Here is a 21308-nt window from a genome sequence, read left to right on the forward strand (position 1 = left end):
GAGTATTTGTTATGTGCCAAGCATTATCCTCTGGGTTTAATGATAGCCAAAATAAAGTTACTCTCATGGAGTTTATATCCACAAAGTAGAAAATATAAGTTACAGATATAAGTACTCTTCCTATTTTGTTTTTTATCTTCAGATTGTAAGAGTTTCAGTGTCAAGGTGGGATCTGTCAATGTACTCGGTAAGGTATCACATACGTGTACTTAATATGCAGCTTAACTTAAGCTCTGTTACCTGCTTTTTTGTTTTATCACATATATCTTCCTCCTTGTAATTCTTTCCTAATGTAAAAGTCCCAGAAAAACCATGGCCTTTGATCTGTTTCACGAGACCTTCAAAAATTAAACATTTCAGCATCCGTTTCAAAAGACTCCTGTTCCGTTGAACATCGTATCTATATATAGAACTGACATACTTATAGATGGAAAGGATGGACACTCCTTTTTTTCCATTCATTTCCTTCACAGCTGTCAGGATCATCACACGTGTAGCTAAATGTAAAAGGATATGCTAATTCAGTCAAAATAATTAAAATGAAAAGAAAGTAAAACTTGGTTAATCTTAATCTGCATGAGGACTGAGTTAAGAAAAAAATAAATCAAAGATTTATTACAACATAGTGTCATTTTGAAAAAATATGTAATAAAAATGTATCTCAGCATATTAAGAAACAAATTAGTGTAATACAAATAATTGAAGGAAGAATTACTCATATTGAATTGTTAATGTTATAAAACAACAATCATTCAGAATTATAAAAGAAAACTCTCACAATTATGTAAGTATACGCAATGATTAGTATATGAAACGTTCATTTCCTAAAAGATAGATAAAGCCTGGTTTAAACTGCAAGCTAAAGAGATTTAAATACAACAGATTGAGCAAGAACTACCTGGGCCAAGTCAAACAAAAGAATACATCTTTACTTTTGTTAAGATATTATGACTTGTAATTGAATTCATTTATGAAAAGCATACATAACTGTAAAAACAATTATTTATAACAATTACAAGATATCTCTAAGGATTGCAAGAACTTTAGCAAAGATCACTACAAAAAGGTATTTCCTTTAAGAGATGTCATACTTACGAGGGCATTGAACTTTTTCTTTTGGTTCAAATTCGATATTCTGGATTTCTGTCTCTTTCAGTTTTCCTCCAAAATAATGTGACGGAATAAAGTAATTCACCACTTTTCCCTGATACAAACAACAGTCAGTAGTTACATAGTGTTTTGCTCTCAGTATTCTGAATTGTTTATTGAAATTAACTTTCCTTTCCTTCTTTATGGAAATGCAAAACAGTTGTAAAAAACTTGCAGGAGAAAGGGCCAAATAGCTGTAGATACATACATTGTTTTATTTCTGAGTTTACAGCTAGCTATCACTTAAAAAATATGTGCATATTATCTTAAATTACCTAAATGTTATGTGTGGAACCTCCAAAATTAAGTTTTTTTTTTTTGAGACGGCGTCTAGCTCTGTCACCCAGGCTGGAGTACAGTGGCGCGATCTCGGCTCACTGCCAGCTCCGCCTCCCAGGTTCACGCCATTCTCCTGCCTCAGCCTCCTGAGTAGCTGGGACTACCGGCACCTGCCACCACGCCTGGCTAATTTTTTGTATTTTTAGTAGAGACGGGGTTTCACCATGTTAGCCAGGATGGTCTCAATCTCCTGACCTCGTGATCCGCCTGCCTCAGCCTCCCAAAGTGCTGGGAATTACAGGTGTGAGCCACCATGCCCGGCCTGAAATTAACTTTTAAAGGTATATTTAAATATAAAATTAACCCATTGAATTTATAATAATATGAAAATAACTTGGAATTAAAGGAGTAATGAGTAGGACATCTCAGAGAGAAGTTACTGAGCTAAATCAACATATTCCAAGTCACACTTCTACAAAGAAAACATAATTTTTTCTATTTCCTATTCAAATCTGAAAGGCTAATTCTGCAAACTTGACCCTACTGAAAGATAACATAATGCTAAAGCTGTGAGATTGGTGGATCCTAGAGGTAATTAATTATAATTACACCTTTAACTACTGACTTCATTTCAGCAAGATTTAACGTAAACGCTGATTTTGGATTTCATTACTAGAAAATATGAGCTATATACTATATTTGCCTTAGTGGATTTTGTTTCTGTAACTCCAAAATTTATATTTTTATACACAATTATGTATTTTGGGACAAGGACTTGAAATTTGTTTCACTTAGCAATCTATTTACTAAGCTACCTGTTCTTTAACAAAGTTCTAATTATTTGGTTCTAAGATTTATATATCTGAGATTTGTACAATATTTTTAAATAGCTCTTAAAAATATTTAGTAGTAATATGGAGACTTTATTAGTGACAAAACATTTGAGGAGTCAACAGTACTTTTGTAAAGGAGTTTCTCTGCCAACTAGAAGGAAGTTTAGTAAGTGACTGCTAATTCTCTTCCAGGTTGGCCAACATTACTTAAAAAATAAACCTTCTGGGTCACAAACACCCCATTCTCTCTGCCCACTTGAAGTTAACTAACCACTAATATAAATCATTACCCACAGAGTGAACAGAAAGTGTTGACTTAAGTGCCAAGCAAATGTTCAACATATGATGCTTTTCGAGAACATATGTCCCTTGCTTTTGCAAGCCCTACTGTACCCCTCCTACCTCAGGAAGAGTGAGAGCATCTTGTTTGACATCTTGTCGAGTATGTGTCAGAATCAGAGCCAAAACCTCCACTGTCTTTCCAAGACCCATCTCATCTGCTAAAATTCCACCAAGCAACTGCAGCCCAGAATTTGGGTACTCACGAATGATGCTAAGGAAAAAAAAAAAAAAACAAGATAAATCACATCACAAGAATGTGAATACAAATTATACTTTTTCTAAAGAGAACTGGAAGCAATGCATAAAGTCTAAGTTTACTGAAACTGTATTTTAGGGTAAAATAATTCAAACCTTAGATTACGAACATAAGAAATGTGATAACCAAAAAAACTGCCTGAGCTGACAAGTAACTCCGCAGAAATGAGTGGCAGTCAAAAGAGAACATGTCTGCCTTCTTTCTATGACCTTTATGAATCTATGAATAAAAAGAAAAATACAAAGGGCAATAACTACTGATTCATTCATGATGTTTAATGATTACTAAAAAAAAAAAAAAACTGGCCCCATAATAAACAAGATAACATTTTTACTTAGAATAATAATCTCTTTAAATCTTGATAACTAAGCACCTTATGTCTATTATTCCAAATTCATTCACTGAAAAATGACAAGTGCTATTAATTCTAAATTTATCCTATCCATAGAGATGTCTAATAAGACTTCACCTTTGACTCCTTCATGAGGTAAAGCCAAAGTTACAGATATGCTAACAATCTCAGACAGTTTTTCATTATATTTATTTTTTAAATCAAGCATATAAGTAAAATTTTGCCTTACCAGCCTGTATATGGATTATAGTAGAGTTTCAGACCCTCAGATGTAACAATCTCTCGCCATAAGAAGTGCAGGGCACTTTCTAAAGAAAAATATAATCATAATAACAAATTTTTGTTTTGCCTTCAGTCAGATAATCACATTAAAATACGAATAGGTTAACTGTGAGGATACTCTGACATAGTGATACCCATATTCTTGTGAAATCTCATTTTGGAAAAGCCACATACTTAACATGTGAGTAAAAAGCTAAAGGTCCCTCAGTTTCCTTTCTTCTGGTATTACTCTTTAGCTCTCTTTGTTTTGGGCACAAATCCACATCAGCAAATAATGGGACAGATAAGCAAACTGTAGCTGATTACAGAGAATTAACAGAAAACTGATACATATAACCAGTCCCTACCTGATAAATGAGTCTTTTTAAATAAATCTTGCAATAAATTATATGAAGTCTTTGAATAACTCAATAGACATATGCCAGCTGGCTAACACATTTACCCGAATCAGACCTGACTTCTTCTATGGGTCTGAGAATGAGAAGAAAGGCTTACTTAACTGGGAAAAAAATATCTAAAACCATAACTCAGAAGTGCTGAGTTTGTTTCTACCAGAATCTTCCACTATCCTTCCCCTTAATATTTTAACTTATTTAAACCAAATGCCAAATAAGTAGCATGTCTCTACCCACCAATGAAACAGCAAGTAATTTTTAGTTGGCTTCTTTAGAGATTAATAGGTATTTTATATTTTTATCTTCTAGAATAAAATAGCCATTAAAAATTCAAAAATCTATAGATGTTGGCACAAAGGCAGTAAAAAGGGAATGTTTTTACACTACTGATGGGAATGCAAATTAGTACAATCTCTATGGAAAACAGTATGGAGATTTCTCAAAGAACTAAGAGTAGATCTATCATTCACTCCAGAACACTACTGGAACTTGTTCCCTAAAGGAAAACAAGTCACTATATCAAAAAGACACCCATGCTCACATGTTTATTGCAGTACGAATTGACAATTGCAAAGATATGGAACCAACTTAAGTGCCCATCAATCAATGAGTGGATAAAGAAAATGTGGGTGGAGGGGAGCAGGTGTGTATACACACCATGGAAACCATGGAATACTATACAGCCATAAGAAAGAATGAAATAATGTTTTTTGCAGCAACTTGGATGAAAATGGAGGTCATTATCCCAAGTGAAGTAACTCTGGAACAGAAAAACAAATACCACATATTCTTATTTACAAGTGTGAGCTAAGCTATAAGTACATGGGTGCATACAGAGTAGTACAATGGATACTGGAGACTCAGAAGGGAAGTGAGGGATGAAAAAATACATAGTGGTACAATATACACTATTCAGGTGATGGGTACACTAAAAGTCCAGACTTCACCACTACACAATTCGTCCATGTAACCCAAAATCACTTTTACCCCCACAAAGTTACTGAAAAAAGACAGCAATAAAGAAGTGGCATAAAAGCCTCCCGTAAAACTACTATTTTCATAAAAATACTCAACAGATGACATTATTGTAAAGAAAAAAATGCAAAATCTAGGTAAATTAGTCACACATAAGTCTCCTACTTTTGTAAATTTGCTTTCTGTCACTAACATTCACCATTACATTGTGAGTTTCTTACAGATGATCAGTAAGATTCCCACTGGACCAGATTCTGAACAGCAATTCTTTGTTTGAAAGGAATGTAAAAAAAATTTCTTGGTTTTCGAAAATTCCAATTGAGGCAGCTTTTGATTTCCTTTTGGCAGGAAAAACCATTTCAAACTTTTCTGAATGAAGAAACCCACAAATTCATTTTTCTAGATTTCAATTTTAAAGAATTTCTTAGAAAATAATTTTGTTCATAGCACCCATTTTATCTTATATTTTCAGGATGTTCATTTTAATGATTAATTTCCCCCTGCCCTAATTGTCTCTGATGTAATCTCTCTAATCAATTTTTCTTTAAACATCTTATTCTTACCAGTAGCAGGACTGCTTCTGAAACACTCTTGTTGTAGCATCCAATTGACAGCCTCTCTTTGGTAGGGTCTCAACACAGGGATCAGTGCAGGATGCTGGACATCCACTTGGATGGACCGTGTTTCTTGCTGATGTGTTTGTTTCACAAAGTGATACAGCTCGTCAATGTCTTGTCCCTCTGGCTCATTCTCCGGATCATCTTCATCCTCTTCCAACACATCTATACATCACACAACAAATGTACTCAAAAACTGACGTGACTTTTCTAACTATAAGCAATTCTTATTCTAAGAGCATACGATGAACTTGCCCAACTCTGGGTTCTTGCTCAGCGTGTTTTGTCACTGAAAGGCCCTATCTTTAATTTTTCATTAATCAAAAATCCACTCATCCATTCTTCAAGGAAGTTTAACTGCTACTTTTTCCATGGCATTTTCTTTTGCTTTCCCTGGCTGGAATTATGTTCTCCTCTGTTGTGCAATCCTTTTATATTCTGGATATAGTAATATTACATTGTAATCTACTGCAATACCAGCTGCAATCATTTATGTCCATTGGTCCCTTCCCCAGTGAGACAAAGGCAAAGTTTTTCATTTTTGTAGCCCCTCAGAGAAGCTGACACGTAGCTGACACGTGTATTGTCCACTGCAGATATTTTACAAACATTTGAGGAACTCAATGTGAATACTGTTTGAAGTTTATACAGGAACACTTATTTTCCTTTTACAATTTTAACATACAAAATCCATATGGAGACATAACTGTTCTATGCCTAATAAGAAACGGGTTCTCATTTTATTTCTTATGCTAAAAAAGGATAGGCATTTGGTAGCAGTAGCAGCCAATTGGAAGACAAGTGATTATTAAGTTATCAATGCAAATTTGTAAAATAGTAAAAATACTAATTTCATTTGGTGGGCACAATTGTTCTGTGGAAGAAGATTTATGCTTACTATAACATGAAAAAAGTAATAAAAACCTTGAACATATTTACAAACTCCTTTCAGTTAATGGTTCTTTATTAAAAACATAACTCTTTCAAGGTGAAAAAGTCTATCATTTATTTCTGAACTGCTTTGAAAGAGGCCTATATACTTTTACAGGACACACCTCATAACTTCTAAAACTAAAAGATCACACCAAAAAATTCATGACTTACTTTTTTCCAATAAAAAATATGCCATGTAAAATTTCCAAAACTTCACAATTAATGTATAGCTTTATGCTTGGTTCTTTTAGACTTTTACTGTAATTATATAATCTAAGATTAATAGCTAAATTTGAAGCTTTCCTTAGATACCAGGTTTTAAAATGCACAAATTTGTAATATTTTTAAAAGGCCATAACTTTAAAAACTCTACATGTACTTAAATTCATTCCTTCTAATCCCAAAACCAGAGGTTTCCTCATTTAAAGTATCTAACTTGCAAAATGATTTACTATTACTGATATTATAAAGCATTGCAAAAAATGTACTAGAGAAATAACAATCAAAGTTAGAAATTGATTTTTAAATACTCCAGTATGACAATGTTCTATAATTTGCACCTGAAATAATGCTGACCCACCATGAGCAGAACTTGGAGAATTTGGGCTCTTTTTCCAGTAGTGTTGATGAGCTGCACCAAGCCATCCACACTCTCCCATGGTGACCAATGGCAGACAACTCTGAATCTGCAGTCCTGACCAAAGATGCAACGTCTTGCCAAGAAACAGAGCAAAGTTATCTGGTCTTTATGGGAACCAGGCTTTTGAAATTATTTGTCAGACTGCAAAGGAGAGGTGGAATAAACGCCAGCCAAGAATTTCTGGCCATGACAAAATAAAAGCACAGGAATAATGCAAAAATCCCAACCAGCTCAGATCCCTTTACACTCTGCCTTTAGACTTGCATATTGACTCTGCAAATATTCCTTTAATATTTACAATAAGGTAAACACAGAGTTAACCAAAGAAATAAATTATATTAGTGGGTGCATTTCAAATAAGCATAATTTGCCATATAATCACTTAATTTTTATTATGACTTTATCAGCTGTTTTTCTGATTGTTATGTCCAGCACTTAGAGAAAAAAACTCACAACTCCTAAGTAATAGCAATTTTTAAGTTTACTGTAAACATTACCTGGAATAATATAATTGTGTAACTTTTCCATTACTTTCTTCATAAGCTGATTGAACTTTTTCATTCTTGAATTTGCATCACTCAAGAAGTCTAGTTTTGCTAGGCCAGCTTCCAAAAGATAAATTCCAACCTACAAATAATTAATCAAAATAAAAGTAGTTTCATTTGAAATACACCATTCTTTATGAGGACATAAGAAAGAAAAAATTAGCATCACTATTTTTAAAGGTATTCATAGCATTTGTGCCACAAATAATAAATACATACCTACCAAATTTTCCCGTGTTTCATTTTCACTAACAAATTACAAATGTAAGTGCCTACAATGTACAATTCGAGTTGCTGGAAAAAAATATTTCCCTAACTGAAATCGAACCTGGGAGAATGCGATAAAAACACCTAGTTCTATCTACTAATAAAATGATTCCCAAAACTAATGAATTAATCAGTCAAGTTTGTTAAAAATGCAGATTTCCCCAGAAGATTATGATATACATGCTAGGAATCTTCTACACTGTTAGGTTTGGGCATCCTTATTACTGAATCAAACACTAAAACGTGTAAAAAAACAGACCTTGATTAATGTTAATATTTTGACCCTAGTGAAGCAATGTAGTATGAAGTTTTACGGTTGAAAGACTTGATTTTGAATCCTGGCATTGATACTTAGAAGCTAAATGAATTGGAGAAAAAACAACCTATTTATTTTGACCCAAGTATTCTCATTTACAAAATGGAGAGACATCTAGCTTAAATAATATAACTATAAAAGTTTCTAATGGTAGACACTCAATAAATGTTAGTTCCCTTTACTTCATGTTGACTATGTTGTACCTGAGTCTCTAATCACTGAGAATCTCATATTCTTTCACTAAAGAACAGAAATCCACCAGCCTTACACAGAAATGAATGACAAAGTGTATTTCATTCCTGTTTGTATTCTGTCTTGGCTTGCTTGGAGATGTCTTACTACAGCAGCAATAAATGTTTAAATATTTGTAAAATTCAGGATCGGGAAAAACACAATAGATTAAGACTTGGTTTGTAGGGAACATAGAACACAGATATGTGAGTCATAAATTGTTACATACTTGTTATCACTGAGCCACAATTTTGGCAAAATCAGTAAAGAGAGGGAATGTCTGGTTACACAGTTTCACTGTACAGGGAAAAATTAATTGCAATCTAATAATTCTAAATTTTCTCCTTTCCTTCTGACAATTCTAAAACTATAACTAAGGTTATTGATGAAAGAAATATATGAAACAGTTTTCAGTTAAACAACATGAAATTAACGTTTTAAAATTTCAAGTTTAACATAAAAGCATATTAATTTGCTTCACAGTTTGCAAAGTATACTTTCTTACATTATCTGACCTCATTTTAAACACAATTTTATGCTGTAAGAAGAATGGGTATTACTGACATTCCATAAAGAAACTGAAATTAGAGCATTTAAATGATTCACATAAAGTTATTTGGCCAGTGAATGGCAGAGACTGAAATAAATTACAAATTTATTCATTCATCTACTGAAAATTTAGGTACCAGGTACTTTACTAGGCTGTAAAGATGAAAGGCTTCATAGTTTACCAAAGGGGAATGATATAAAATGTTAAGTACATGACAAGTCGCCAAGGCTGGGGAAAAAAAAAAAAATCTACCAGAGATTCTGAGGAGAGGGCACATAATACCACCAATAGATTTGAGAAATGATCTCCCTGGGTGAATTAATGCTAAACTAAATATTAAAAAATAACCAGAAATTATCAGGGAAAGGGAACAACTGAAGCAGAGGGAACTATAAGAGCAAAAGCAAAGACGCAGACAGTCAGTGTGGTATATGGAAGAAATAAATCAATTTGGAGTTTCTGGGACAAAATAAAAAGCAGAGTAATAAAGGGTAAATAAGGCTCAAGGGCTGGTCAAGGGAGGAACTTCTGTGCCAGATTAGAAAGATTATGCTTAATTCTGTAGGCAGTAATGAACAGAATTTCATTTGCATTCACATCATACAATTCTAGAGACAAAATCAAAGCATTTGAAAACACAAAATGGCAAACAGAGAAATGGTTAAATGACTGCTGCAGTAAGAGGAACAGACGATGAGGACCAAAACAAGTCACTGAAAGTAGAGATGGAAGATCTTGAAAAAGTGTAGCCTGAAAATGATTAGTTGTAACATACTTTTAATAGTTATTAAAAGCTTAAAGTGTACTTTGAAACTTAATAATGAAAGGCTTATTGCTGGCTTTTCAGACTTCTCTCATAGGTTAATTTAAAAGTGGACTGCCAATGTAGAAGAGCCTCAAAAGACACCACAAAAAATTGAGTACCTTGATAATGTGATTTCCTTCTGGTTTGTGATAAAGTTTTATTCTTCTCTTCTTTTGCAGCCAACCCAAATCTTCTAACATTTCACCACTGAAGGATGACTCCACTAGAATACCCTTGTCACAAATACTCATTGGTTCTTTTTTTTGTTTCTCTACATCTTCACCTTTTGAATGAATATAAATCAGGAACTGATTGCTTGACTCTGAACTCACCAATGTAATACTCCTTTCGGAAAAATTTTCAGTTAAACTCTGCTCAGGAAGAAGCTGAAGAGTTAATTCTCCTAGAAATGCTTTCCAGGAATTGTCAAAGTGATAGGGAGAAATCACAATATTCAACTTTACAGACAAAGGGGAAAAAATACCAACAGTCTCTTCTTTTTCAATTGGTTTTGAGAAGCTCACCACTTTTGAACACTTCTTCTTGTCTCTGTGAGCCACTTCTTCCTTCAGACTATCACTTAGAATGATGCAATGAGCAGAAGAGGTATCGGAACCTGGGCAGGGCTGCTCATCATCATCACTTATGGTGATAGGTTCATTCCTTCTGTCCTCATGCATATTCCAATGAAGCTGCTGCCTTTTTTCCTCATCCACCCTCACTGGAGGAGCACGTTTCCTCCGGCTGCTCATTTTCAAGTTTTCTTGGCTGGTAACTGTGAACCCTAGAGGACAAATGAAACAACAGGAGGTATACCAAGAGATGATTTAGTACTTAAGGGTTACCAGATGAGAAATTCAGCATAAATTCACAGCCCATAAACATAATATGAAATCTTCAGTGACATATAAAGCAATAAGCAATTTTTTACCAGGTCAATATGACTAAGGAATGAACATATTAACCATAATCTATACATCAAATAAATTCTAATGGTTTTACTAGTCTTTAATAGATAAATTTAGTAAAGGCAATTTGTTGTATAAAATAAATTGTAGAAATAATTTAATGAGCAATATAATAGGAAGGTAAATCTCTCAATTAATCCCAAGTAATTTAACTGCCCCTCAGAACAAAGCCCAACAATACTTTAAAAGAGTGAAACAAAATCTAACACAAATGTCTGGCATCAAATCTAAAATTATCAGGCACGTAAAAAAAAAAAAAAAAATGAAAATAAAACAGAAAAATAAGACCCATGACAAGAAAAAAATCAAAAAGCCCCAGCATGATATAATTAGCAGAAACAAACATTCAAACAGCTACTGTAAATATTCTCAATATGTTCAAGAAGGTAGAGGAAAATATGAATATGACAAAAAAATTATAGATATACAAATGACTCCTATAAAATTTATGCAGATGGAAATGCAACATCTGAAACGAAAAACACATTGTATGAGATTACCAGCACATTAGAAATGGCAAAGAAAAAAAGGAGGAGAATAAGCTTAAACAATGGAAACAAGAGTAACAACAGAAACTGTCAAAAATGAAGCCAAGATAAACAAAGACTGAAAAAACAATAAATAGAACATCAGAAACCTACTGGACAATGTTAAGGAGTCAAACATGCATAAAACTGGAATGTCAGCAGAAAAGAAAGGATATAAAAAACTTCTTGAAAAAATGATACATGAAAATTTTCCAAATTCTATAAAAACCATCAACCCAGAAAACCAAGAAGCTCAATGAAACCCAATCAAGGCAAACATAAAGAACAATCACAATAAGGTATGCCATGATTAAAGTACCGAAAAGTGAGGACTTCTCTCCAGATTTGCCCTATTTTTCTGGTTTAGCCACTGCTCCCACCCTACAGCTCTAAACTCGGCAAAATATCTTTCAAAAATGAAGGTGAAGAAAAGATCGACAAAAGCCAAAAGGACTTATCACTTGTATACCTAAAATCTAAGTAATGTTAGAAGTGCTTGGGTAGAAGAAATGTAACATCAGATGGAAATCTGGATCCACACACAAGGAAATAAAAAGCAAAAATTAAAAATATGTGCATAAATATAGTAAACTTTTTTGATTTTTAAATTTCTCCAAAAGATAACTTACTATATTTTTATTCTGAAAATTTTCAAGCATACATAAAAATTTAGAAAATAGTATAATAGTATATAATTACAGATCTATACAACATACTATGTCCATGGACTAGAAGACTCAAAATGTTCAGATGTCAATTTCTTAGTATTAACTTACAGAAAAGCAATTCCATTCAAAATTCCAACAGGTTTCTTTAGTAGAAACTGACAACCTGATGTTAAAATTTATATTAAAATGCCTACAATACAGGAAAGTCAATATAATTTTAGAAAATAAAAATAAAGTTGAATGATTTACACTGATTCCAAGACGTATGTCAAAAGAAATAAAAATGGCGCAGCAGTGGTGTAAAGACAAACATATAGATCAATGGAACACAATAAAATGTCCTGCAGTAGACCCACACATGTATGGTCAATTGATTTCTGAAAGAAGTTCAGAGGCAGTCAATGGGAAAGGTATCCTTTTAGTAAATGGATACCAATATGCAACAAAATGAAGCTTTACCTCATAAAATATAAGAGTTCACTAAAAATAGATAATAAAAATAAAAGCTAAAACTAAAACTTCTCAAAGAAAACAGAGGAGAAAACCTAAATGACATTGGATTCGCCCAAAAAAAGTCACAAAAATTTTTAAGCAGGAAACAAAAACCACAGACTATGTAAGAAAATGATAAATTAAGTTTCATCAAAAATAAATATTTTGGTTCTTCAAAAGATACTGTCATCAAAATATGACAGCAAGTCATAGATGGGAGAAAATATTAGCAAATCAAGTATCTGATGAAGGATATGTTTGCAGACTATGTAAAGAACTCTCACAAATCAATAGTAAGATAAACATTTAAAAACGTCAAAAATTTTGAACAGACATTTCACCAAAGATGACCCATAAGTGTAAAATAAGCACATGAAAATACTTTCACCAGCATCAGTCATTAAAGCAATGCAAATTCAACCCAGAAATCACAATGAGATGCCACTATTCACACACTAGAATAGTCAAAAATTTAAAACACTGCAAGTATGGTTCAAACAGAACTGAACTCTCCAACATTCGAACACAGCACACTTTGGAAAAGTTTATCAGTTTCTAATAAAATTGAATATAACTTAATACGCAGCCTAGCAATCCCTCTCTTAGGTATTTATCCAAGAGAAATCAAAACATAAATCCACAAAAATTTAAACTTCAACGTTAACAGCTTTCCTCTTAAAAGCCCCAAACTGGAAGAAAACCCAAATGTCCAACAACTGGTGAATAGACACATTGTGGCATATTCATACAATGGAATACTATTCTGTGATAAAAAGAGACTTCTGTAAAATAACATGAATGAACTGTTAGAGCATTATGCTAAACTGAAGGAAGCTAGATGTGAAAGATTATATACTATACGCTTCCATTTACATGAAATTCTAGAAATGGCAAAAACCTAAGTACAGAAAGCAGATTAGTGGTTATCAGGGGCAAGGAAGTAGAAAGAGGTGACTGACAGCAAAGGAACAGGAAGGCAGGCTTTGGAACATAAATGTTCAACACATGATTGCAGAGTATACATCTGTCAAAACTCATCAAATTATATACTTTAAATTGAATTTTCTTATATATAAACTATATCTTAAAGTTGATTTAAAGAGCAGAAACAAAAAGTAGATGCACAAGATTTAGAAATTTTAATATTAAATATAACTTTATTCAATAAACCTGAAAAATCTGGATAAAATGATAAATGATAAAATTTTGCTAACAAAATACAAATGAACAAAATTGGCCCAAGAAGGAAAATATGAATAGACCAATAACCATAAAGAAACTAAAGTGACATTATTTACCTGCCTAAGGTCTATTCTCCTTCCCTGATGATTGAACCTTTATTTAGAAACAAGGTGGCCCTGTGATTCAAAGGAAGGTGGTTTCCTTGGCAGCTCCAAGTAAGTAGTTTCTGTCTACTATTGGCCAAAGCAAATCCAATAAGGTAGTTGTTGGCTGCATATGACTACTTAACTTTCAATATAGTTATGCATTGCATAATGACATTTTGGTCAATAAGGGACCAAATATTAGAGTGGTTCCATAAAGAAGCTGAAAAATTCCTATGGACTAGTGACATCATAGCCATTGTAACATCATAATGCATTACTTTTATTTATTTTTTATTTTTTTGAGATGGAGTCTCGCTCTGTTGCCCAGGCTGGAGTGCAGTGGCTCGATCTCCGCTCACTGCAAGCTCCACCTCCTGGGTTCATGCCATTCTCCTGCCTCAGCCTCCCGAATAGCTGGGACTACAGGCGCCACCCGCCACTATGCCCAGCTAATTTTTTTTTTGTATTTTTAGTAGAGACGGGGTTTCACTGTGTTAGCCAGGATGGTATCAATCTCCTGACCTCATGATTCACCCGCCTTGGCCTCCCAAAGTGCTGGGATTACAGGCGTGAGCCACCGCGCCTGACTGCATTACTTTATTTTTTACTAAATTTTGTGTAGCACAAGCGTGCAGTGTTTACAAAGTCTACAGAATTGTACAGTATTGTCCCAGGCCTTCACATTCACTCCCTGACTAACCCAGAGCAACCTTCAGTGTTATAAGCTGCATTCATGCTAAGCACCCCACAAAGCTGTACTATATTTTATCTTTTATACCATATCTTTACTGTACATTTCCCATATTTAAATATGTTTAAATATACAAATACTACTGTGTGACAACTGCCTACAGTATCCAGTACAGAATATACTGTACGGGTTTGTAGCCTAAGAGCAGTAGGCTGTACCATAGAGCCTAGGTGTATAGTAGGCCGGCGGTACCACTTAGGTTTGTGTAAGTATACTCTAAGATGTTCACATAACAAACTTGTCTATGATGCATTCCTCAAAACACAGCCCCATCATTAAGTGATGTGTGACTGTAAATAAAATCAAATGTTATAAACTCAGCTCTTCAGTCTCACTAGCCACACTTCAAGTGCTCAATAACCCTATGTGGCTAGTGGCTACTGCACTGAACAGCACAAATATACAGCATTCACATAATTGCAAAAAGTCTATATATCAGACAGTGCTTAAGTCAATCATGAGAATTCTATTCTCTTAGCCAGTGCTTCACTGGCTATGATAACTACTTTTAAAGCATCTTATCCTCTCTTATCTTGGAGGAATAATATAGAAAGCTCTTAATTTCCTAAGTGTTTATGTTTGTCCAGTTTTCTTCAAAGCATAAGCTGGAATACTGAAAGTGAGTCAGGTCACTGCAGGAACTTTGAAAAGTTAGGCTTATCAGTTAACTACTGCCACAAACATGCTGTATTAACACACTACCCCAAAGCTCAAAACCTTGATACAGCAATCATTTATTCTCATAGATCTGCACATTAGCTGAAGGAGGTTAATCTAGGCTAGGTTTCTGGAAAAGCAGTTTGGCTCTGCTTAATATAGTTCTTATCCTCTCTCCTTGGATCAGCAAAGTAACTCAGGAATGTTCTTTATGGCAATGGTTGAGGTGTATCATCTTGCAAATCCAATCACACAAGTAGTTTTCAAAGTGTTTAAAAACCACTAAGGTGCCACAGACCAAAGCAAGACATATCCATGGACCCAATGTTAAGTAGTGGAGAAATATACTACACTTCTTTACTAGGTGAAACTGCACATGGCAAAAAGCATGGATATGGGGGGTGAAGGGGTAGAGGGAGTGTAGAAATGGAATTGGGCCAGTTACAAAATGTATCACACTAACCATAATAATATTAATAACATGGTTCTTGTGGAATCATTAACTCTGAAAACTCCAAAAGCAACTCTCTAGCAGAGTCTCACATTAGCAAAGTAATGTGGCTTAAAGGTGAGAACGCGATGCTTTGAAGTCTTACATTCATTCTAATTCCAGCTTTGGCATTTACTGTGTGGCACTGAAATAGTTATGCAGTCTTCTGTGCCAATTTTCTCATCTCTAAAATGGGGATGATAGCAGGATTGTGGTTAGAAATAGTTTAAGTACAACAGCACAGTACCAGAAATTTGGCCTGTATTCCATAAATGGTAGTTGCTATTTATTGTCATCCTGAGAATACTCTAAACCAGCAGTTCCCAACCTTTTTGGTACCATAAACAGGTTTCACGGAAGACAATTTTTCCATGGACCGGAGGAGAGGGGTGGGGTCGGGAGGGGGTGGTTTAGGGATGAAACTGTTCCACCTTAGATCATCAGGCATTAGATTTTAATAAGAAGTGTACAACCTAGATCCTGCGCATATGTAGTTCACGATAGGGTCCATGCTTTTATGGTAATCTACTGACTCTGTTGCTCTGACAGGAGACAGAGCTCAGGTGGTAATGCTCGCTTGCCCGCAGCCCACCTCCTGTAGTGCAGCTCGGTTCTAACACGCCACGGACTGGCACCGGTCCGTAGCCTGGGGGTTGGGGACCCCTGCTCTAAATTACATTTCACAATAACCAAACTTTAATGTCGCAGGATGGGGGACCACAGATCAGTGCTTCTCAAACTTGACTGCACATCAGAATCACCAGGGAAATTTTAAAAAATCCTGATGCCTAGCCAACTAAGTCAGAATGTCTCAGGGAAACACCCAGGCACTACTCCCTTTATTTTTTAGAATCCCTACAAAAAACCTTGTTATGGATAACCAGCTGCCTACTAAAATCCACTTATTTCCACTCAAAGTATAGAGTAGTTGAGAAATGGCTGTCCAGCTTAGTATGGTCCTGTGACCAGTCCTAGCCAATGGAATGTGAGAAGTAACATGTGCCATGTTTCCTACAATAATTTTGTAACAGACACATTACCAAACCAGAAAACATTACTTCAACTATTTATTCTGTTCTCTGGTAAAACCTATCCAGTATCTTTTAAATTATGTACACCATTATAATTTGCACATTCCTTCAGATGTTTTCTTTCAACCTGATTCTTCCAATATTAGTGCCTCAAGGCACTTATCAGTGATAATAATACACTGCAGAAAAGTCAATACCAGAATTTCTAGCAATGCTCTGCCTTTGTCCAGTTCTTAGCTGAGGAAACATTCATGATCAAAAAAATCAACCAACCAAACAAAAAGCTCTTGGTTTTGACTGAGTCTTTACTTAAAGAAATCTCTATTTAGGGTTAACTTTTCGCACCAAAGAAAATAGTATTTGGTCAAAAATACTTATGACTAAAATGCAATATGGCAACTAGTAAGTCAAGTACTGGTGAAATTCTGTACCTAACCACATCCCATATTCTTCCAGTTTTCTTCATACCTTATCAGTCACAACTATTTCTTCCTCCTTCTTAATTAGCAGTGTTTGGGTAAAATGTAATTATGTGAAGTTTTCTATATGGACCACACTTTTACTGTCTTGTATTTAAATGTAAAAGCCTTTTGCTTGAATTGCTTTTATGCCTGTCTCCATCCCAGTCTTCCCTGGAAAGGCTTCCATGACCAGAGAAGCTGAGTTAAGGTCCTCTCTCTCCTGGATCCCAACTGCTACAATGTTCACTTTGAAAGATGGGCAGGAGTAGTATCCCATTCAGTGCTGTACTCCCAATGCCAGGTCAGTACTAGGAAGTAAACACATACAAAAAGGGTGAAACAAAGATCTCTAATTCTGTGGATATATTCCCTCCTTTTGAGGACCTAACAGTACTTTACTCATATTTCTTTTTAGAGAAGTCTCTCTTATCCACATTCTAGAAGACTATAGGTAATATGAAACTATTCTTTAGTATTTCTGAGAAAAATGAAATACTAGAACAAGGCAGGAAAACTGACTGAACTTTACCTTCAACAGAAAACAAGGATGGAATGCTAGAAAAATAAACATAAAATGTTAAATTACTAAGACAATCCAACAAATGAATAACACAACTTAAATTCACATTTTTCCCCCAAAAATATTATTTCATGTTTATAAGATACATACAAATCCTGAATTACAACAAATCCATGGTAGATCTGGGTTTAGGCTATAAAGGGCAAACAGGATTATACACTTGCCATATTCCTGTCCAAAATGTTGTCTTACGGAAACGAAGCCCACTCGTTACTAAGTACTAGGAAGCTCTTAATGACCCAGGGTTAACATAATCTTTTCCTTTTCTGTAGAAATAATTCCAGCAAGGTGAGAGTATTTCCATCTACTAAATGCTAAAATATATTAGTTACATAAACTTGAAAAATGCCCTCATAAGTTTTTTCACAACCAAATTCTGTTTCCCCTAAATCTTACTAGCCTAAACTCTTAATAATAAAAGCTTTAATAATTCTGTTAAGTCCAGCTCCTTTCGGGTGGACAAAGAGGATATACAATAGCATCTCTCAAAAGTAAACTATTTTATTTTCAATTGCCAGCTTACTGGTTAACTGGTCCTTCAAAGCTCTAGAAAGTCCAGGTTTGCGAACACGGACATAATTATCACAATACTGCTCAGGACTGCTCTGTCTCCAGCATGTTTACTAATCATAAACTAGTCTTTTTGGTGACAGTAAAGATATCATGGATCGTTTCTATTCAAGAGTTTCATCATTCCTACTAATGCCCACTGGAATAATTTCAAGTAACAGTAATAACTTTAAAATTATCTTATTTTGTTCAGAAAAAGCCCCAAGTTCCTTAAGTACAAGTTGGAAGGCATCAAACATCTAAGATTTCTACCTCGTGATAATGTCCAACTACTTGGAAAAAGTGTAAAGCTTCCTGGTCATTATTTAATAATACTGTATTTATTATACAGTGACCATCAATCATCAAACAACACCCTATCTTCGTTCATAAACCTAGCAACTACCAAACTGTACAATGTGGAATAGTGGTTCTGAATTCGAATGTAATTAATCTGGCTCCAGAGGTAACGGAGAACTTTGAGTCGGACTGAGAAGCCTCTGCCTCCCCTTTTACTAACACAATGCCGCGCACAAAGAAGGGAGGCGGCCGCCCAGTTCCAGCCTCTGGGGGCAGATCTGCGGCGCACGGTGATACCCACTCAGTTATCTTCCGAAAGACCCACAAGCGGCTCCCGGAGTCTGAGCGGGTCTGTCAGCGCCGGATCGCTCCCAGCAGGCCGAGCAAACAAACGACCGCGAGGCCGAGGAGCGTGACGACGGACTCCTGGATCCTAGGGTGTTGGACGCTCGAGACAAACACCGCAGGCCCGAATGCATGAGAAGCACAGCCTGCTTTCCCACGACCCCACTTTATCCCCGGAGGGACATGGTGGTCCGGGGTTCGCTAATCCGGGATCGGGAAGGGGTGGGGAAGACTCGCGCAGCGGCTCCCTCTCAGCCCTTGAGCTTCCCGGGCTCCAGGACAACCAGCGTCCTCCCTCCCTGGTACCGGAGGCCAGAAGCCACCTCCCTCCCTCCCGACCTCTGACCCCTGACCTTCCATCACCCAAGCGCCTACCCAAGCTGGTTCTCCGAGCCTCTTGAGTCTCTTTGCACCAGGCCTGCGCTCCTCTACAGATCCCGCAGATCACTGGTACGCATTCGCCACCCACCGAACATTGGCTTGAGGTGGGCACAAGCGCTTTTTGCGGGATAGTGTACGGGTTCCCCGGGAGACCCAGAAACCACAGCGCCTAGCTGCCCGGCGCGCGCTGTAGCGTGGGGTCAAGGCGAACGCGCTCGTCAGAGCACCCCGCCCCCTTTCTCCTGAACTGGCTTCAAGAGTCTCTTCTGCGCAAGTCCACACTATTAAAGACTTGCTGAGGAGACAGTGGAGTCTCGCGATAGCTCTGCCCCACGCCATTAGAGAATACAGGAGGGCTGGATCCCCGAAGTAGCGGGCTCCCCTGTGAGGCGAAGAGTGTGTGTGATTTGTAGCTTTAATAAAAGGCAGGGGCCGGGCGCGGTGGCTTAGGTCTGTAATCCCACCACTTTGGGAAGCCGAGGCGGGCGGATTTCCTGAGATCAGGAGATCGAGAATAGTCTGGCCAAGATAGCGAAACCCCGTCTCTACTAAAAATAGAAAAATTAGCCGGGCGTTGTGGTGCGCACCTGTAGTCCCAGCTGCTCGGGAGGCTGAAGCAGGAGAGGAGAATCGCTTGAACCCACGAGACAGAGATTGAGTAAGCCGAGGTCTCCCCACTTGGTGATAGAGTGAGACTCTGTCTCACCAAAAAAAAAAAAAAAAAAAAAAAAAAAAAAGCAGAAAAGAATTCTGCAAAAGCGTCTATTTTACTGTTATAAAGCAGCCACTAAGTAGGTAGGAATAAAGCTTCTCTCCCGCAAAAACAGACTTTAAAGGGAAATGTGAATATATAGTCTAAGATGAGAGAAACTATTAAGTACATGTGTTGTGCTGAAGCTGGCCTTCCACTATTGGTCTTTTTTCCTCTCACCTCTTTCTCGTAGAAATGAGCTTAACGTTGGAATAACTTTGAGAGGTTTCAGAGTCAGGAGCCTGTGAAATAACCCTCAGGAAACACTGGGGACTCAATAATTAGTGAGTGAGTACCTAATAGCAGCATTTCTGCTGTGGAGGCCTTTTGGGTTGTGTGACCACAGAAGCACTTGAACTAAGTTCTTGCCCAAGTGAACATCGGTTGTAGTTGTGGAGACAGTCCAGGGTAGTCCATATTTTACTTAGTATATTCCTTTATCACAGACACGAAACTGTTTGCATAAGCAAATCCCCGCATCCTTTTATTTTACTTCCCTTTATTGTGCTTTGCAGATAATGTGTTTTTCTATAAATTGAAGTTTTTTGGCAACCCTGACTCAAGCAAGTCTGTCAGCTTCATTTTTCAAGCAGCATGTGTTCACTTGCTGTTCATCTGTTGTGGTGATCTACGATTAGTTATCTTTGATGTTACTATTGTAGTTTTTTGGGAGCACCACAAACTCTGCTCATAGAAGAAGCTAAACTTAATAAATGTTGTGTGTGTTCTGACAGCTTCACCAATGGCCACTGTCTCTCTTCCTCTCTTCAGGCCTCCCAATTCTTTGAGACAGAACAATATTGAAATTAGGCCAATTAATAACCCTACAATGGACTCTTAAGTGTTCAAGTGAAAGGAAGCGTGGCACATCTATCACTTTAAATCGAAAACTAGACGGAATTGAGTGAGGAAACCATGTCGAAAGCTGAGATAAGCTGAAAAAAGGCCTCCTGTGCCAAAGTTAGCTAAGTTGTGAATGCAAAAGAAAAGTTCTAGAAGGGAATTAAAAGTGCTACTCCAATGAAAACACAAATGATAAGAAAATGAAACAGCCTAATACTGATACGGAAAAAGTTTTAGTGGCCTGAATAAAAGATGAAACCACTCTCAACATTCCCTTAAGCCAAAGCCAATCCAGAGCAAGGCCCTAACTCTTTTCAGTTCTGTGAAGGCTGAGAGAGGTGATGAAGCTGTAGCAGAAAAATGTGAAGCGAGCAGAGGTTGGTTCATGAGATTTAAGAAAAGAAGCCATCTCCATAACC

At 36.2% G+C, this 21308-nt stretch overlaps 1 protein-coding gene across 5 annotated transcripts in view; it reads right to left on the reverse strand.

Annotated features, from left to right (window-relative positions):
- The window catches only part of LOC105488977 (SNF2 histone linker PHD RING helicase), a 96751-nt gene that overhangs the window by 65027 nt on the left and 10416 nt on the right, over window positions 1–21308 (reverse strand). Inside the window, exons 1-8 of one of the 5 annotated variants that reach the window (XR_011623428.1) lie at window positions 19290–19444; window positions 9887–10551; window positions 7551–7680; window positions 5427–5645; window positions 3441–3519; window positions 2664–2814; window positions 1096–1204; window positions 241–497 (exon numbers count right to left, since the gene is read on the reverse strand). Coding sequence is in view for 4 of the 5 variants with exons in the window: in XM_011753524.3 (XP_011751826.2) it covers window positions 241–497; window positions 1096–1204; window positions 2664–2814; window positions 3441–3519; window positions 5427–5645; window positions 7551–7680; window positions 9887–10519 (1578 nt within the window). In the remaining variant the exon portion in view is untranslated. Of the gene's footprint in view, window positions 1–240; window positions 498–1095; window positions 1205–2663; window positions 2815–3440; window positions 3520–5426; window positions 5646–6993; window positions 7517–7550; window positions 7681–9886; window positions 10552–18870; window positions 19493–21308 lie in introns of those variants that run through there. The other 4 variants (XM_011753524.3, XM_011753525.3, XM_011753526.3 and 1 more) reach the window with 4 other exon arrangements.

The sequence above is a fragment of the Macaca nemestrina genome, chromosome 5 (genome assembly GCF_043159975.1).
Source record: "Macaca nemestrina isolate mMacNem1 chromosome 5, mMacNem.hap1, whole genome shotgun sequence".
In the NCBI taxonomy this organism is placed as follows: Eukaryota; Metazoa; Chordata; class Mammalia; order Primates; family Cercopithecidae; genus Macaca; species Macaca nemestrina.